The sequence below is a fragment of the Lethenteron reissneri genome, unplaced genomic scaffold (genome assembly GCF_015708825.2).
Source record: "Lethenteron reissneri isolate LAM-NWPU_2019-01 unplaced genomic scaffold, ASM1570882v1 scaffold_556, whole genome shotgun sequence".
NCBI classification, from domain to species: Eukaryota; Metazoa; Chordata; class Hyperoartia; order Petromyzontiformes; family Petromyzontidae; genus Lethenteron; species Lethenteron reissneri.
Genome location: NW_026892078.1, coordinates 6,421 through 26,347, shown reverse-complemented (window position 1 = coordinate 26,347; position 19,927 = coordinate 6,421). Strand labels below are relative to the sequence as shown.

Sequence of the window (19,927 nt, the reverse complement as noted above, 5' to 3'; positions counted from 1 at the left end):
TTCAGATTTTTTTTTTTACGGTTAAAATGCCGCGGATGTTACCTACAGGGTTCACCACGAAGTGAATACTTCCTGTTGTCCATAGTCAGATCAAAATGTCATCACGGCGCGTACCAACAAAGCGACCGCGGCAATCGCCTCCTTCCTTCTGCCAGGTCATCGAGTTGTCACACACTTGACACTCGATCTCCCGAGGCCTGCTCACGGTCTCACGACCACCGTCTCCTTGTAGGGCTCTCCCCCTTGCCTTGCGGTTCGCTCGTCCTTCAAGTACCACTCGTACAACCCCGAGATTGAATATTATTTCTGTATTTGGACGCTGTATAAATAAACACATTATTAAAACACATGCAGGCAAACACAAATTCAAAAGTGTTTAGGTAAAAATGCAATTGTCACATTTTTAAAGACGCACGCAAATTCTTGTCCATGAGCGCTAGCAGGGGGTGACGATGCCACTTGGGCAACTCACTCGTGCGAGTCGCTGCATCTCAACCGGACGACTTCTAAACACGTGCGTCCCCGGCAGGGGTCATGTCCCTCGTCAACCCCGGTAATTACGGCAGCAGCAGAAGGTGAATTTCAATCCCCATGGGACGGTTGAGTTGAGCCGCCTTGATTGCATTAAGTCAATCCGAACGTTCACCACGGAATCGAGTGTCGAGCAACCGGCAACTTGGCAACATCTCGTCGACGGACGCAAATATCAAAGCCAAGTTGCCTGGCAATACATCGGTGTGCGAGTCCACGAGTTTGTGACTTGGAAGTGAAGAGCTTGCTTTGTAAACGTGGATACCCGCGTGTTTTAATAAAGTGTTGCGATCTCTTGCATCCTTCACCTTTCAACTCCCGTGTCACTGCACACCACTGGAGCAGACTTAGTGACGAGCAATAGTTAACTTGGGGAGACCTTCACAAGACAAAAAACAAATCTCCCTATTATTTGTGGAAGTTGTGCACTGTATTTTGAAGCCAGGCTCTCTGCTCAACAATGTGATTTGTGATTAACAGTTCATTTGACGACGTCTCGGTCTCGTTAGTGGATAGTGGTTTTCCCCAACGTCGTTGATTCGACACATTTGTAATGTAAGACCTCCGCTGGCGGGCCAGGATTAAGTAAAAATCCAAAACGATACACGGGAGTTTTTGTTTGTTCAGTACATCGATGACCGAGATGAAACCATCAACTCGCTTGGCCTTGAGAACCCGGATCCGTGTCGTGTGCGAGTCTGTGCACATGAGGGGGCAGGGCAGAGTTCACTTCGTCTTCGGCTCCAAGCGGCCCAGATCGCCAAAGGATCGAGTCTGCGAGCCCCTCTTGGCCGGCTTGGCCTGGACAGGAGGAGAGGAAACGGATTGAGTTCCAGGCCGAACCAATTGTGTTGTGCGCTTTCCACACTCCTGCAAGAGAGGCATCTACCCCAATCCTTGCTACGATCTCTCCAGTGGCTCCAATCACAATCCTGGATCAACTGCAGGATACATTTTTATTTTACCAGGTAAGGCCCACTGAGCTATGTAGCTCTTTTTCAGAAACGCCCTGGCCACAAATGATAGCTCAATGAAGTGGCTTATGTGGAAATGTATAGCAGCCAAATACTCTAAACGCGTGACGTTGATTCCAAATGTGGAGGGAAAACCCGGAGAACCCGAAGAAAAATCCACGCGACCATGGGGAGCACATGCAAGCTCCAAATATGCAGGTTTCAGGGTCATCATGGAACCCACGACCTCATGTATACCAGCGAGGTAGTTAATTATGAGACGTGCATTGCCAGGGCTTGAACCCCGATGCTGGGCCGTGGTGGCTCGGTGCTCTCTCAAGAGCCTAACATGCACGGGGTAGAGGTCTCACCTGTGACTCGTGCGGTTTCCAGCCGATCATGTGCAGCACCTGGAACGTGGCCGGGATGGAGTCTTCCGTTGGCCCGTACATCTCTGTGTCAAAGCACACGCGCGTACACACAAGGATAAAGTTTCCCCCCTCCCCTGTGTAACCGTGAAACACACTTGGGGGAAAGTGCTGTTAGCGAGCACCTATTAAGGCCAGCACAGCACACAAGGGGGTGGGTGGTCGGTACCCCGCCAAACCACCTTTGTCTCCCTAGTTCTGATCTTTACACACTGGACCAGATACTCATTTGAGGCTAAGTCAAACTGGGGGAGGCCCAGGACAGGTTCAGATAATCTTAAACAATGTTGGCCGTTGCGGGAATCGAATGTGGGTCGCCAGGTTCATACCGCAGTGCACCAAATACACCGCTGCATGTGTATCAATATGGGCATATGAACACTCGCAGATACACCCACACACGTGCACACATACCCCCATATACGTATGTACATTTACATACACACCTACACAAAAACAGGTGCTTGTGATCAGTGCCGATGGAAAGCCAATGGGTTTATGCACTCAAAGTTAAAAAAACTAAAACTAAACCCATTTGTCATTAATACTGCGGCCTTAAAAGGAAAAATATATAACGAGTCACGATTTGACAACTGCCCTTCTTCATAGCGCATCAGAAGAAGCCAGGAGGGTCGTTGCCTTAATCGTCACCCGTTACATCATTTTCTCTTTAAGGCCGCAGTGCTAATGACAAATGTGTTGAGTTTTTTTGGTTATCTGTGCTCGTGCACCACTGCCAAAGCAGCCAGCAACAGCCAGCAGCCCGGAGCCAGCAGCAGCAGCATCACCAAACTGCTCCCGAAGTGGCGTCACTGTGGAGGATCATCGTCGTCATAATCGTCATCATCGTCGTCATCATCGTCATCGCCGTCATCGTCGGGCGCGCCCAGTGCAAAAACCCTTGTAGATGGCAGCAGCCGCGACCATCGTGTCCCGGTGCAGCATCGCCTTCCGGTTTCCACGTGCAGTTACTCTCGCCCATCCCTGATGCGCACGCACACAACAAAGATTCCCCGTGTAGCCCTAACAGACTGTTGGGGCAAGTGGCCAGCAGCAGGGGGCGGCAGTCTTTTGTCTCCCCAGTGGCGATGTTTGCACACCGCACTCGGTCATCGTTTGAGGCCGAGTCGCCCTAGCAGGGGCCCAGGACCGAATCAGATAATCACCACCGGTGTTGGCTGTGAGTGGCAATCCAACTCGGGTTGCCGTGATCGTAGCGCCGCGCGCTAACCGCTGCGCCACCGCTCCCCGAACACACAGACACGCACAGACAAACAGCACTTGAACACAGCACATTCGCCAGAAGTTCAACATACATGTTGCTCAAGCTCATCGTTCAATCCAGCAGGCCACCCTGGTTATTACTGCGGGTGTATAAAAACAAAACTATCAATGTGCACACGTATGCGCATTGGTAATACAGTACACGTCCATATATCCAATGTGTGTATGTGTCCGTATGTCAATGTTTGCCATGCAGTACCTACCCTGCAAGTCGGCCATGAGTTCGAACATCGTCGGATAACGAACCACAATCTCGTCCATATCCTAAAACCAACGCGCGCATGGGGGGGGGAATCCAGACGCGACACAGGAGACAAACACGGGGAGATGGAGCAAAAGGGAATCCAGACGCGACACAGGGACGCGGCGAGACGCGTGGACAGGAGACAAACACGGGGAGACGGAGACGGGAAGACAGACGTATAGAGGGAGAGAACGGGGACAGGAGCACACGGGCGAGGGACAGAGACACAGAGATTGGAGAGGACCATCAGTTTAGGTCGCAAGCATGTGGCAAGCTCTCGCCCTGCGAGTGATCGTCATCTTTCGTTTCACCAGACCACAGCCCTGCTGCTAAAATTCTATATTTGGAAGCCCACTGATGACACCGCTCGAATCCTTTGACCACGCTGAGGCGCCCTGAGATTCACTGTCCCTCTTGTGAATGCCCGTTATTATTATATATTTAACCAGAGGGAGGGGGGGGGGTTCAGTGGTTTACAAGCTGCACGATGAACCTCGCAACCCGAGTTCGATTCCAGGCCGCGGCTCGGCTAACATCGCTGGTGGGCGATATCCAACCTGGGCGCTGGTGGCACCTCCCCCCCGCCTCCCCTCCCCTCGACACGACGCACTGACCAGCGTGGCGAGGCATGGCCAGACAACCGTCATGACCGACGGTGCTGTATGGGAGGAGACCTTCAGCGGCGGAATAAAGACTAAATTACTGTGGTTAAGAGTGTCACCTCGTTGTGACGAGCCACGCTCAACATAACGATCCCGCCGTTGTGTAGCGGTCCGTGGCAGCGTGAGCGCGTTCTCTCGCGTTTCTTTCTACCGCCGCATGGCGGCCGCGTTCCGTCAGCGACCCGCGCACGATGCAGCACACTACCGTACTGTACAGGGGAATAGTGAACGCGTGCAAACCGCGTGCGTAATGTTTTGCACGCGACCAGGAGGCGCGCACGCGCACACATCTACGTTCATGTTCTCGTGCGTTTCTTCAAAGGTCACTAAACCTGCCATAGCGACGACCCTGACGGTGAACTTTCTTCCAATCCCGCAAGTGGTTCGTGATAACGAGGTAATCATCCATTTAGACTCGAGCACTTGAGATCTGGCAGCGTGCATGTTGACAAACAGAACAGGTGTGACGTGACAGCACCAGTGCTGCTCCTAGTGGTGCTGCGAGTGGTGCTGCTCGTTCTGCTGCAACAGACCCTGCTGCTACTTCTGCTTGCACTCCTGCTACCCTTGCTGCTTCTTTTGCTGCTAGTGCTGCCGCTGCCATGTTATCACTGCTCTCAATTCGGGTGCCGATACCGTTCGTGTCATTGTGGTTGGGACTGCTGCTAGTGCTGCTGCTGCTTCTAACGCCGCCGTCAGTGCTGTTATTCTGCTGATAACGCTGGTACTGTCACTGCTGCTGATATTTACGATGCCGCCGATGCTTGCACGGACGCTGCTGGCACTCCCGCTATTGCCGCTGCTGTCGGTGGCGCCAGGGCAACCGCTGCCGGCACCCGTATCACCCGTACCACGGTGAGCATGGTGAAGCCGGCGCGCGTCATCAGCCCACCCAGGTCGGCCGCCGTGGTGAAGGGCGACACGTGCGGCGAGAAGCCCCCCTCGCGCTCCATCTCGGCCAGCTGCAGGGCCCCCCGCAACTCGAAGAGGCTCTCCCCGCCCAGCATAGCCCCGACAAAGACGCCGTCGGGCTTCAGCACCCTGTGGATCTGTCGGTCGAGGTCACACGGTGAGGCCACCGCCCCCGCGAATGAGTCACGTTGCTCGGATTTCACCGGCGATCTGCCAAAGTCAAGGCGTCTTGCTTCGCCGGCGAGCAATGTGCTCAAAAGCATCACCGGCCCTCAGCCAGTTGGGGTGCCGCGGTGGCGAGATGTTAACTCTCTCGCCTGGTATGCAGGACGCATGCTCTATGTTTGTCGTTTGCGTGTCTCTCTGCCGGTGGTCGTGTGGATTTTTTCCCGGATCCGCTGGGTTTTTTCCCTCCCATTTAGAAACATGCATTTAGAGTATTTGGCTGCTATTAATGTCCACGTGATAAACCACTTCTTTGAGCTATCATTTGTGGTGAGGTCGCTTCTGAACAAGAGCTACATAGCTCAGTGGGCCTTACCTGGTAAAATAATAAATTGTTTAGTTTCATACTTTAGTTTAGTTTAGAAAACCCACGTTTATCTCACAGGCACGTCGTGTCAGCAGATGCAGTACCCATTGGGATCTCTGACAGAGCAGTGCCACTCAGTGTGTTATAGACAGATGGTGGAAGTGGATATGACGGTGCTGGGCAGCGGTGGCTACGCCGCACTCCAGTGCTGTGGAGGCAGCGAGGGTTGGTGGATCACCGTGGCTCAGCAAGTGGACTAATCACCATCCGTTCCCATCTGTACAGTGATAAAGCGTCGCCCCCTCGCACCTGTGGGTGTTTTTCCGGGTGCTCCGATTTCCTCCCACGTGTATAATAAACAATCATCATTAATTACTTATTTGTTTTATCAGGAAAGGCCCATCAATTAGCTAAAACATATTAAAATACAAACCCAGTGTAGCAAGGATAAGAATGAAAGAGAGTCCTACGACCCAGCGTGGCTCTCGTGGACAAGTAGTGATTATTATTATTACGTCACAAAGCTAGACAGTCCCCGGGTTGCGGAAGACCCGACTTACGGCAATCCGGACTTACAGAAAAGCTCCCATGAATCTTGTTACAAAAGAATTCAATCCGCGGAAATGTTTGCGTTAGTTAGGCAAAGCGCAAGTATTGCAGCGCGGCGAGGTTGCGGCTTCACGAGGATTAAGGTAAACGGGTTTTATCGTTGATTTTGTTGGGAAATTGTTCAGTTTCCGACATGCAGAAAATTTGGGTTACGGATTGTTCTCGCAAACCTATCTCTTCCATAACCCGGGGACTGTCTGTAATACGGAGTTCCCTTCAAGTAAACTTCTTTACATCCACACACCAGAGGGTGGCACCCGCAGCGGCGTTTCGCTGGTCATCGAACAAAGACGGCCACTGCATCGTGCGGCGCTTTCCGACGCGTTTCTGCGACCGTCTGGAACGCTCTACCTTCCGTTATTAGGAAGCTACTGGAGCTGTGCACTCTTAAATCATCCTCGAGATTGACAAACTCATTTCTTTAGAACTGCTTTTTGTGTTTAGTTTATTGTCCTTCGCCAGGACCCCCTATTTGCACGGTTGTCTACGTATGGTGCGAAAGAAGTTCAACGTACGTACGTACTTTAGCACGCCCTCTGCTACAGAGAGTCAAACCAATTTATGTTTTTATTTTTAAGCTACAAATTGGTAGGATATATTGATCACCAAATATACTGATAGGTTGTTTTCGTGCAGTTATTGGTAACCAGGGTGACGCCATCAGCTCCCTAGACTTGGGAATGCAGTTTAGTCTTAGACATTGGCAGCCTAAAAACAAATTTAAAAAAGACAGGATCTTGGTGATGCTGGCTGAGCGTCCCGACTCTTGAGGCACCCGGCCAGATTTAGCATTCAAAGCTTCTTCCAAATGCTTTTGGTCACACAACCGATGCAGGCGGCAGTGGGTGGAGCGGTGATTGTTTCTGCTCACCTGATGGAACGCAGCGGGCAGGTCGTTGACCCAGTGGAGGCTGCGACGGAGACGAGAGGGCGAGAGTTAGGACAAGACTTTCCGCAGGGCGATGAAGCCATGCGGTGCACACAGCCTTTCAATGAAAGGCTGTTTGCTCTACTGATGGACTCTGGAGCTCATCGCCCTCTTTAATCACACACACCGTACTTCTAAACCGCTTGCCGTGTGACAGTCAAACCAATACTCTGAGTCGGGAGATAGAATGTAGCCAAAATGAGTTAAAGATTTATCACGGTGGTCTTCTGTGCCATCATTGGTGACCAAGCCGAGAGCATAAACTCTCTCGACTTGAAACCCGGTTCAAACAAGAGCGATTGACATTCAGATTCAAACCGAGGCTCTCAGCAGTGCCAGCTTAAGTGTCCTGCAGCTCACTTATCAGCCTTGGATCGTGTTGCTCCCCTCGTGTGCGTGGGGTTTTCTCCGGGTAGTCTGGGTTTCTCCCACACGTATAAACACAACTAGTCATCAATTTGGCTGAAAGCATCTTCAATTAAAAAACCCAATGCAGGACTCTCCTGAAAAAGTCCTATGAGTCAGTGTGGCATTCCCGGATAAATAAGTACATTTTTAGTCATCACTCGCCAGTCAGATCTTCTGTTGTTGATGCCGACTAGGTTCACAATGAGATCTCCTTCCGTCAGCGACTTAAAAAAAATAAACGCACAAAATCGCGTGCACAAACACACGTACCTCAGGCTGCTCAACGCCAAGTTGAATGTGTCCGTCGGAAACGGCAGGAACTCTTCGTCTGCCACAACGCAGCGAGTCTCCACCTCTGTGGCCAGGGGACGCCTCTACACGGGAGGGGGAGGGGAGGAGCATGGGTAGTGTGAGGAACGCAAGGGGGGGAGAAGACGACGGTGCAGAATTCGCGCAGGAGGGGCAGCAGTGGCAGACGGTGAACAGCGATCCGCAGCACCACAGAAGGCGGACGGCCAGGATTACACATCACTAGGCTTGTTCACGATCCATCTAATAACACCGATTTTCATGCTCACAAGACTACACAAAATCGCACGCCTTCCCCCGCACCTCTGATTGGCAGGGTTGGCTACGTACGATGTGAAATAAATTAAACATCCGTACAACGGACTAAATATTTATGTAAATTCTGTGGAAATGTTTAAAAGTGGACAGCTTCAAACAAAAGTGTTAGACAGTTGTGGAGGAAAGCGTATACATCTAAATCAGCTCAATCCTCTTGTAAATCACGTGACTTCTGAGTGGCCAACCCTCCCCTCTCCTCGCCACCCCCTTGAAAACAGACGCCGCTGCTCCTTCGTTCAGCAGCGTTGAGGCCCCGATGTAGCTTCTTCCTCCTGATCCCCATCTCTCCTGACCCTTTGCTCCTGTTTCTACCTTCCCTATTCTCATCCCTTTTCCCCTGATTTCCCATTCTTTCGCTTCTGTCTTTCCTTTCCCGTTCCTTTCTCTTCTTCTATACATTACGGGTATGAAGTTGCTTGTGAAAAGCCAAGACAAATTAAACCGCTATATCTGCCGGACATTCACAGTCATGCAAGCCAGAACGTAACAGTGTCATGCGAGTCGTGGACTTGTCAGTGACAGGTACAACTTGCTACAATTCATTTTCCAGATGATTTCTGCATTACTAAACTAAACTAAAAACTACACTTTTTAATTTTACCAGGTAAGGCCCACTGAGCTGTACAGCTCTTTTTCAGAAGTGACCTGGCCACAAATGATAGCTCAACGAAGCAGCTTATCGTGGAAATTTATAGCAGCCAAATACTCTAAACACATGTTGATTCTAAATGTGGAGGGAAAAAACGATCATGGGAAAACTCCAAATATACAGGCATCAGAGTTGGGATCGAACCCACGACCTCCTGCATACCAGGCGAGGCAGTTAACATGTCGACACCGCGGGAACAATTACAATTTCACTGCCCTTAAAATTCCCGACTCGCTCTCGAAAGGTGTCGGGTTCAAGCAAATAAATTCACGGGTCAACTCATTCCCATCATCACCATATTTTCTCCAACCTTAAAAATAAAGAGGAATCCAAGTGGTTATCTTGCAGACCCGCCCCCCACAATAGGAATGTGGAGTTTCCAGCAGTGGTTCCAGGCCTACTAATGCAAATCAGAGCTGCCCAATTATTTAATCGAGCAGTTTTCTTTTGACTTCAGTTGGATTACGTTTTATTTTTCCTCCTGTTATTCCAACCGTACTTTTTGCATAGCACGTAGAGCAGATAATTTATCTGTGTGTGTTAGAAAACAGGCACAAAACGGTTCTATCACGCTACTTCTGAGAACCATTCAAGCACGTTGAGGCCTTGTGTGAATTGCACAATAGAAAACCGAGTTTATTATGATTACTATTAAGTAATCTCTTATCCACACTACACTCTGCCGTGTGCCCAAGTTATATTGCACGTATGACGTCACAACCCACCAGGGCATCGTGCGTCGTGTCCGTCTGGATCATCAGCTCCACGGTCTCCTGGAACGGAAAATGCGTACCGGTGTTAGCCAGAATATGAATAATTATTCATACTGGAGGAATCTGATGAGCTATAAAGCTCTTTTTCACAGATGTCCAGGAGGGGCAGGTAAGGACGTTACAACAAACAAAACACGATCGTAGTGCAAAATATAAGAACGGTCAACAAATCACCCAAACATACAAATACAACTAAACCATCTCCATCCTACCAGACAAAGCCCACCTAGGTATTCACTTATTTTTCAGAAGCAATCTGGCCACAAATGATAGCTCAACAAAGTGGCATATCATTTGGACATTTATAGCACTAAAATAATTACAATTATTTCAACCCACAAATACACGTCATTGTGCAGATGCACACCTGTACCGAGTGCGCACGAGCTGTGAGGATGAGAAACAGTTGAGGCACATTAAAAATGAGCCGCAGTGAATGATTCATATCACCATGAATTGAACATTTAATGTTACGAGGATTACCTTCTTCAGTGATGACAGTGAACGTATTATAAAGTTGGCCTGCAGCACAGGCTGTATGAAAGTGTAAGACCCAGGGCTGGGCTGTCACAGCAAAAGGGGTTCCACGGTGGCGAGATGTTAACTACCTCGCCTGGTATGCAGGGGGTCGTGGGTTCGACCCCGACACCTGTATATTGGAGTTTGCATGTCTCTCTCCCTGTGGTCACGTGGATTTTTCTCCAGGTCCTCCGGTTTTTACCTCCACATTTAGAAACATGTGGTTCAGAGTAAATGGCTGCTATAAATTTCCACATGATAAGCCACTTCGTTGAGCTATCATTTCTGGCCAGGTCGTTTCTGAAATATGGCTATGTAGCTCAGTGGACCATACCTGGTTAAAATAAACATGTGTGCTGTTCCTCTTTAGGCTCTATCGCAGTGAGCACCACAGTGAAGCGCGTGTCCTGTACTCCAGAGCTCACCTTATTGAGGTGCTGAGCAATGTATCCACGCCCAGCACCCACATCCAGGGCCATGGGGAACATCCTGTGAGTGCGATATCATTATTTGTTCCATTTACCGCTCACGTCATTAAAAATACATTAGTCGGTGCCTCCCTGCTCAAACGAGCATTGGTGCAGTGCTCCTCTCCATCCATAGCCCTGAAACAGTCACGGGAATTCCACATTATGCTTTGTGTTGATTTTTTTTTACCTCCCCCGTACCTCCGATTAGAACGGTTGGCTACATATGGTGCGAAAGAAGTTTACATACATTCATATGGCAGAGATCATCGTCAACCATAGGTTTGACTACTGTTTACTTAAAAAAAAGAGGTGATTTTAATTTAATAGACCTTGGAGGGATGATGGTGATGGGCCCAGATGACCTGAAATGGGATGTGTATTCATGACCCTCAGATTGCAAGTTACATTTTCTAACCCACTGCTCCACCTGGATATGTAAAATTGTATAACCACCTCATCTACTGTATTACATATAGCAGCTTAATATGGCGATGCAGTCATTGTGGTCAATGTTGTAGATGCCACCACACCTCTACGATGTAGTGATGATTAGTGGCTGATTAAGCATTCCCCCACGCCCCCCCAGCGGCTGTCAATGCTGTTTGCCTACAGGAGACGCCACTCTGCTTTTGATCTGTGTCAGACTAAACCGAGGCATTTAACGTCTCCCTACGCCCCCCAGAAATTTGACAAAGTGTCATAATTCAGGGTGGCAAGAATCAATATTGTTTCTGTTTCGTTTCTCGTTTGTTCCATCTCATTCACTCCATTAGCCTAAATATAGCAACGGATACTGTTTGTTCAGTTGAGGTGGTTCGGGCACCTGGTAAGGATGCCCCCCAGTAGACCCCCCCTGGAACTCTACCGGGCACGTCCGACTGGGCGAAGGCCCCCAGGGCCGGCCCAGGACACGCTGGCGGGACTATGTCGCTCAGCTGGCCTAGGAATTCCCCAGGAAGAACTAGAGTCTGTGTATAGTAGTGTACAGTAGTGTAGTAATGCATAGCTGAGGTGTGGACTCGAGTCATGTGACTTGGACTCGAGTCAGACTCGAGTCATGAATTTGATGACTTCAGACTCGACTTGGACTTGCATAACAATGACTTTGTCCCACCTCTGGTGCATAGTAATGCAGTGCTGGAGTCTGTCGCCAGGGAAAGGGAGGTCTGGACCGCTCTACCCAACACGCTGCCACCCGCGACCCTCACCAGGACAAGCGGACTGAGAAACGAACGAACGAAATAGTGAGTGCTCAGATGTATGATTTGATTTCGTATATTGTGAGCGTAAGAATCGATATATGCTCACTGGAGGCGTGTGGTGGTGTGCCTCACCTTGAAACGTCGAACAGTCGGTCGACAATCTGTTCCGCCACCTGCCGAAGCATGCAGAGCCACATCTCGGGTTAAAATTCACCTCAACCGAATATGCCGATTGAACCCGATCACCCATGGTGATCAACAATTACTAAGGCACGGCTGTCCCAGTGCCATTCAATTTCCGTGATTGTAAAAGTTACAAAAAAGGGCATGCTGATGGTGGCCCCCAAATTCGTGTTGGAAATTCCACATTCATATGGTGGGGTGCCAGTCTCTTTACAGTACTGATTATTTCGTATAAAGTGGCACTCATTCTATTGAACCCAGAGGCATGAAGTCATGAGTTTGACTCTGGATCAGGAGATCAATTTGCAATGCAGTGCAGGGGCCCACCTAATTCCCAGTACTCTAACATAGACATAAGAATGACGCACATTTTTTATACCAAAATACCAGTAGCGATATAAGTATTGTTATTTTTCTACATGTGAGAAACCATCACACGTTTACTTGAATTAGCACACTGCAATAATTTAACATTCAGTCAAGTAGCATAGCAGACAACTGGACTCAAATTAAGTTGATAATTTACCCCAGACGCAGTACTGAGCCGGTCATCTTTATCATTCAGCAACGATCGAGCACCACTTTGTCATAAGTGGTCAATGCATGTGCACCATCTGAATGTGGAATTTCGAATGCAAACATTTCGAATATTTCAACCTGTCCTTTGTAACTGTGAGCACTTATCCTTCTGACCGTGCCTTACTTTAACTCTCTAAACCGCGGCCTGCGTAGGAGTCACAATTGCAGCAGCGTTAACTGACATTACACTTGCAGTACTGTACATTGTGATGGCAATTTATTTATAATACCATACAATTGTAATTGGCCCTAGGTCTGTCTACCCGTGGCCAGTCCCTTTATAGCGTTACGCTGTTAACTATTTTTTTATATTACCAGGTGAGGTCCACTGAGCGACATGGTTCTTTTTCAGAAGCGACCTGGCCACAAGCGATAGCTCAACGAAGTGGGCTTCTCATGTGGAAATGTACTGCAGCCAAACACTCTAAACGCGTGATGTTGTTTCTCAACGTGGAAAGAAAAAACTGGAGGCCCCAGGGAAAAATCCACGCGACCACGGGGAGAGACACCGCAACCTCCAAATACACAGCAGCAGGCGTCAGGGTCGGGATCGAACCCACGACCTCCTGCACACCAGGCGAGGTAGTTAACATCTCCTAGCCACCGCGGAACCTATTAATAATAATAGCAGCAGTAGAATTGTAATCGTCCCTAGGTCTCGCCCCGCGGCCAATCCCTTCTGAAGCGTTACCGCCGTGAACCCGTGGCTCGTAACCTCGACTCTTTCCTCCGATACCCCCGGCCAATGCCTCCCCCGGCCTCCCCGAGTCACCGCCTGCCGCAGGTAGTCGTAGCTCTCCGCGTTCGGTCGAGACGCTGCCCAGCTCCGCTGCCTCCGCTTCATGCGCCGGTCGAACACGTTCACCCCTCCGCCTGCCGCGCTGGCTGAGCGACAACGCCGCCGTCGCCGCGCCTCCGACGACGCTCGGCCCCGCCCGGTCTCCCTGCCCGTGCCGGGGAGGCCCCTCCGATCCCGAGTGCCCGGGGCCCCAGGGCCCCCAAACGCAGTCCAGACCCCAGCAGGGCCGAACCCGTCCTGGCTCCGCCGCTGGCCCGGGGTCTCAAGTCCGACTCCAAACACTCGGGTCCCGGCGTCAACCCCAGAAGCCTCGACCCCGATGTAGAGCTCTTTCCACGGGTTCCAGACCACGGTTCGCACCCACACCGCGGTCTTGGTTCTGACTCCAGTCCCGACCCCGGCTCGCCTCTCGCCACGCCGGCCGCGACACCTCCGAGTCCGCGGGGCGACCAGGCCAGACGGGAGCTGCGCCGCGGCCTACCGGGCGCGCCGGCCCAAGCAACGCTCTCGCTGCGGTCAACGCCACAGCACTGCCGCCGCGGCGGGCGGACATCGCGGACGGCTGGTGACGAGGTGGTAGCAGGAGGAGGATGAGTGTGGGACGACGAGAGAGTCGGCGGGTCCGGGCTACCGCGCCGGGGGGCGCCCTGCGGTGTGCCGAAGTGAATGAGCGCGCGGGTGGCGGAGCGCGTCCGTGATTGGGTGGCGGAGCGCGTCTGTGATTGGCTGCCTCCGCGGCACCACGCAGCGTCAATTGTCTAGCTGCAGATGCCGAACACTGGAATCCCGATATTGAACATTGCCTACACATCAACATTACCATCATCCCTCAATAACTTGAAGGGCCGACTACGGGGTCAGCCAGATGAGCCAAGACCAGCCAGCCGTCTCCTCCATGTAGCCTAAACTCTCAACACACACTCCTACACACACACATGTGTACACAAAAAAAACATGTTTTTTTAACATCAGTTTTAACATGTTTAATTGGAATTAGTATGCTTGTTTAATCGATGAACAATTGGTTTAGTATATACATTGTTTTTTTTGGTGTGCTTTCATATAAGCCATCCGGGTTTCCAACCTCACCTGCACCCCTTTTTACCTTGTTTTATTTACACTATTTGTCTTTCGCTTGTTTTTTGTGTGCGAATAAGCAATACAATAACCAATACAATAAATACAATACAATAACAATACATAAACAATACAATACAATAACCAATACAATAAACAATACAATACTCTGCGTGACGTCAGTAGGTGGCAAAGTTTAACCACAAACAATAAATGAAGGACACAAGATGAAAAGACAGAAAGTTAAGCAAACCATTAAAAAAATGGATAAACTATAAAACTCAAAACGTTTATTTTATTTCATGACACCAGGTAAGGGCCCACTGAGCTACCTATATAGATTTTTTATTCAGAAGCGACCTGCCCATCACAAATTATCACTCAACAAAGTGGGCTTCACGTCATCATCGTGTGCACATCTATAGCATAGCAACACACTCTAAACGCGTGGTGATGTTGATTCGAGATGTGGAGGGAAAAAACCGGAGTACCCAGATAATACCACGCGACGACGGGTAGAGAGAGACACGCAAACTCCAACACACAGCAGTGGCAGGTCTGGTGCGAACCCATGTCCCCTCCTGCATACCAGGCGAGGGTAGTTAACATCTCCTTGCCACTGTGTTCGCCGATATGAATAGCCTGGAAGTACACATTTCATTGGTACATACATTCCTGCAGATTTGTCAAGACCAATGCAGCTTGGGCAAGGCAGCAAAACACACAACAAACCAAGACCACACAAATACAACATAGTCCCTCGATTACATTGCACGTAAAAAAATACTTTCAGGACCATGTACGAGGTGATGACAACCACGTGGCCGGCTTTAGTGTCAGTTGAACAAATTGCAATGGTGAGGAGGGTCGTTTGGCCGAACGAGTCGCCTATTGTTTACCTTTAAGGCCACAGTGTTATTGACGAACGTGTTAAAATTATGTTTTGTTTCGACAACCGATTTAGATCACGATTCTTACGTAGGATTCGTGATATCAGAATCAGAATATGTATTAATACTTGAAGAATCCGATGAACTATGAAGTTATTTTTCACAGATGGTCAGTAGGGCAGGCTCAGGACGTTACAACAACAAACAATACAAAACACGGTAGGAGTGAAATGTATAGGGAAGGTAAACAAATCACTTTACAATTTTTACAAATACAACTAAACTATTTTTTTCTTACCAGATAAAACCCAATGAACTATTAGTTTATTTTCACAGAAGCGGATCACCAGTGTTAGATTGTTGGGCTCGGCCACGTTCTTATCTGTCCAGATATATGTCGTAATACCCTCCTCCACCCGACATTAAATTGTCACACTAATTACATTGTCCGCTGTACAACATCGAACCATACACGTGGCTGCGCCAACCTACGTGTTGATTCATAATTGGTGTCCATGCGCGGCCTCTTTGTCATTCCACTGCTGGACGAGGGCCTTCCACGTGGCTATTTGACCATACTTCACCGTGCCGGTCAAAGCGGCTTCAAGGCGGAGAGCGGACAGCAACAATATGGTACAGGGTCGGCAACCAAAATAGGAAGAGCCAATTTTTTCGAATTCGATCAAGGAAACTCAGATTTCAAGAGCCGCAATGCATGCGAATACGAGACGGCCCTTAATAGGTCCACGAAGAAGTCTGTAAAGAACTGAATACGGCTCCGGATCCATCCGCAGGTCGCCGAGACCACCGGGACAATCGTACAATGGATATGACGCACTGCCCTCTGCTGCTACCAACTAGTATCACCGAAATCAGCCTCTCAAGTTCATTTTAACCACGGTTGGCACTTCCCCTCCCCCAAGCCAAGGATGATGCAGGTTTCCTGCTTAGCTTCCGAGATGTGACGAGGCGAGGAAGCAATTCTGGGGCGATTGTCATTGCCGACTGCTCAACCAAACAGAAGTGTGCTCCCCACACCAACACGCGCGGTGTAGCTTCATCCCAATGGTGGCTGTCAGCCAAACGGTGGAAATCCTCCACTCCATGGCAGAGGTCGACGCGGCTGTAGGACAGCCACTGTTGAAGCCTCACAAAATGACACTACATTTGTCCACCCAGCGGGGAAGTAGGGTTGATGATGGCTTGGGGGTCCATGCTCGACTGGGACTGGCGATGATGTAACGGCGCAGTTGAAAGTGTTGGCGGATGAAGTTCTCGTTGCTTGCCACTCAGCAGTTGGCAGCGAAGATGACGATGATGCCAAGGTGTAAGATTATATTACCACCGCGTTATTATTCCGCTTGTTTACACAGGAGAGTCTCGCTTGAGTAGCAAGACGATTTTTCAGGACAGTCCTGCAAAGTGTTAGGGGCCGTCCATAAATGACGTCACGCGCCTAGGGGGGGGGGGGGGGGGTTCAGACATTTGTGACGATGTGTGACGAGGGGGGGGGGGTGAGAAATGTGACGTCCACACCAAAATGCGCAACTTTAAATAAATATACCAACACGTTCTACTTAATTAAATAGTCTTTTTGATAAATGTTGTCTCCTGCAACATCAGAGTGCAGCGGCACATTAAATACGCGCTACAATGACAATAGTTTAAAGCGATTTGAAGCATGTTTTATTTTTTGGGGGGGGGGAGGCAGAGCTTTGTGACGTCATATTTGAGGGGGGGGTCTGACTTTTGTGACGTCGTGTGACGAAGGGGGGGGGGAACGTCCATAATTGCGTGACGTCATTTATGGACGGCCCCTTAGTCGTACCAACATCAGCATATTTATTTATACTGGAGGAGGAATCTGATGAGCGATGAAGCTCTTTATCACAGATGTCCAGGATAGGCCTGGTCAGAACGTTACATATGGGGCGATGTTGCTCTGTGTAAATCCCACTTAGTATTGGCAAGGTTACTTTTCAGACATTTGGATGTTTTGGCCAATACCGGTTACTTTGTTGGGGGAGGGGGGGGTAGCTATGAGAGGGATCCGGCAAACCCCGAGGAAAACGATGCAGAGCAGGGAAGGACATACTCCACTCACACACAATCCACCATTCCACTCACTCTGTCAAACAGTGGAAGGAGCATGCACACCTCCACCAGGCGCCCGATAATCCCCCCACTCCCCTCCCTCGACTCCCCCCACCCACTTCCCCCGCCTCTCCCTCCATTCGCCCTCCACCAACACCCTTCCCCTTTTAATCCCCCCTTCTCCCCTTTCCGCCCAATCCCCTCCCACTAACCCTCCCTCCCCCTCCCTCCCTCTCCCACTCCCCTCCCTCTCCCCACTCCCCTCCCTCTCCCCACTCCCCTCCCCCCACTCCCCTCCCCCCACTCCCCTCCCTCTCCCCTCCCCTCCCTCCCCCACTCCCCTCCCCCCACTCCCCTCCCCCACTCCCCTCCCTCTCCCCACTCCCCTCCCCCCACTCCCCTCCCTCTCCCCACTACCCTCCCTCCCCCCACTCCCCTCCCCCCACTCCCCCTCCCTCTCCCCACTCCCCTCCCCCCACTCCCCTCCCTCTCCCCCTCCCCTCCCTCTCCCCACTCCCCTCCCCCCACTCCCCTCCCTCTCCCCACTACCCTCCCTCCCCCCACTCCCCTCCCCCCACTCCCCTCCCTCTCCCCACCCCCTCCCTCCCCCCACTCCCCTCCCCCCACTCCCCTCCCTCCCCCACTCCCCTCCCTCCCCCCCTCCCCTCCCCCCACTCCCCTCCCTCTCCCCACTCCCTCCCTCCCCCCACTCCCCTCCCCCCACTCCCCTCCCTCTCCCCTCCCTCCCCCCCTCCCCTCCCCCCACTCCCTCCCTCTCCCCACTCCCTCCCCTCCCCACTCCCCTCTCCCCACTCCCCTCCCTCCCTCCACTCCCCTCCCCCCACCTCTCCCCCCATTCGCCCTCCACTCACCCTTCCCCTCTCTCCCCCCCACTCCCCTTTCCGCCCCACTCCCCTCCCTCCTCCCACTCCCCTCCCCCCATTCCCCTCCCTCCCCCCACTACCCTCCCTCCCCCCACTCCCCTCCCCCCACCCCTCCCTCCCCCCACTCCCCTCCCCCACCTCTCCCCCCATTCGCCCTCCACTCACCCTTCCCCTCTCTCCCCCCACTCCCCTTTCCGCCCCACTCCCCTCCCTCCCCCCACTCCCCCCCCCCCACTCCCCCTCCCCCCCCCCACTACCCTCCCTCCCCCCCACTCCCCTCCCCCCACTCCCCTCCCTCCCCCCACTCCCCTCCCCCACCTCTCCCCCCATTCGCCCTCCACCCACCTTTCCCCTCCTCCCCCCTCTTCCCCTCCCTCCCCCGTCTGCCCTTTTATTTTAAATTTTTGTTTTCTATTTACGTGACTTTACCGAAAGCACCAAGAATACAGTTAATATTGTTGGGCGAGGTGAGGAGAAGAGCGAGGTGGGGGGGGTGAGCTAGGTGGGGGGTTGTGAGCGGGGGGGGGGGGGGGTGAGCGGGGGGGGGGTGAGCGGGGTGAGGGGGTGAGCGGGGGTGAGCGGGTGAGGGGGGGGTGAGGGGGGTGAGCGGTAGGGGAGTGTGTGCGGGGTGAGGGGGGTGAGGGGGGGTGAGGGGGTGAGCGGGGGGGGGTGAGCGGGTGAGGGGGGGGTGAGGGGGGTGGGGGGGGGGGGGGGGGGGGGGCAGCGGCGAGGTCTGTGGGTGAAGAGGAAAAACATTTACTGGTGACAATGGCCCTTCATGCCACGTAAACAACAAAGTAGTGTCGTAATAATGAAGGGTCGTTGTCCGAAACGTCGCCTATTCGCATTGCTTCCCAGGCCACACGGGCTCATTGATGAGCAAGCCGGGTTCACGATTCGCGCCACAGCCAAGGCGGCGGCAGCGGCAGCAGCAGCAGTAGCACAGTAGCAGCAGTAGCAGCAGTAGCAGCGTAGCAGCAGTAGCAGCAGCAGTAGCAGTAGCAGCAGCAGTAGCAGTAGCCAGTAGCAGCAGTAGCAGTAGCAGCAGCAGCAGCAGTAGCAGTAGCAGCAGCAGCAGCAGCAGTAGCAGCTAGCAGTAGCAGCAGCAGCAGCAGTAGCAGCAGCAGCAGTAGCAGCAGCAGCATAGCAGTAGCAGCAGTAGCAGCAGTAGCAGTAGCAGCAGCAGCAGCAGTAGCAGTAGCAGCAGTAGCAGCAGTAGCCAGTAGTAGCAGCAGTAGCAGCAGCAGCAGTAGCAGCAGTAGCAGCAGCAGCAGTAGCAGCAGTAGCAGTAGCAGCAGTAGCAGCAGTAGCAGCAGTAGCATGCAGCAGTAGCAGCAGTAGCAGTAGCAGCAGTAGCAGCAGTAGCAGCAGAGCTAGCAGTAGCAGCAGCAGCAGTAGCAGCTAGCAGCAGTAGCAGTAGCAGCAGTAGGCAGTAGCATAGCAGCAGCAGTAGCAGTAGCAGCAGCAGTAGCAGTAGCAGCAGTAGCAGCAGTAGCAGCAGTAGCAGTAGTAGCAGTAGCAGCAGTAGCAGCAGTAGCAGCAAGTAGCAGCAGCAGCAGTATAGCAGCAGTAGCAGCAGTAGCAGCAGTAGCAGCACAGCAGTAGCAGTAGCACAGCAGCAGTAGCAGCAGCAGTAGCAGCAGCAGCAGTAGCAGCAGCAGCAGTAGCCAGTAGCAGCAGTAGCAGTAGC

The 19,927-nt window shown here is 51.7% G+C and overlaps 1 protein-coding gene across 1 annotated transcript; it reads right to left on the bottom strand.

Moving 5' to 3' along the window:
* Positions 1-349: 349 nt before the first annotated feature.
* Positions 350-13,845, bottom strand: LOC133339913 (arginine-hydroxylase NDUFAF5, mitochondrial-like). The gene is given in 14 exon segments (XM_061548032.1): positions 350-1,332; positions 1,856-1,938; positions 2,812-2,869; positions 2,871-2,896; positions 3,400-3,460; positions 4,954-5,151; positions 7,027-7,066; positions 7,762-7,865; positions 9,493-9,540; positions 10,485-10,548; positions 11,864-11,904; positions 13,266-13,378; positions 13,414-13,791; positions 13,794-13,845. Coding segments are annotated over 14 exon segments (1,341 nt in total). The 3' UTR covers positions 350-1,257.
* Positions 13,846-19,927: the final 6,082 nt, after the last annotated feature.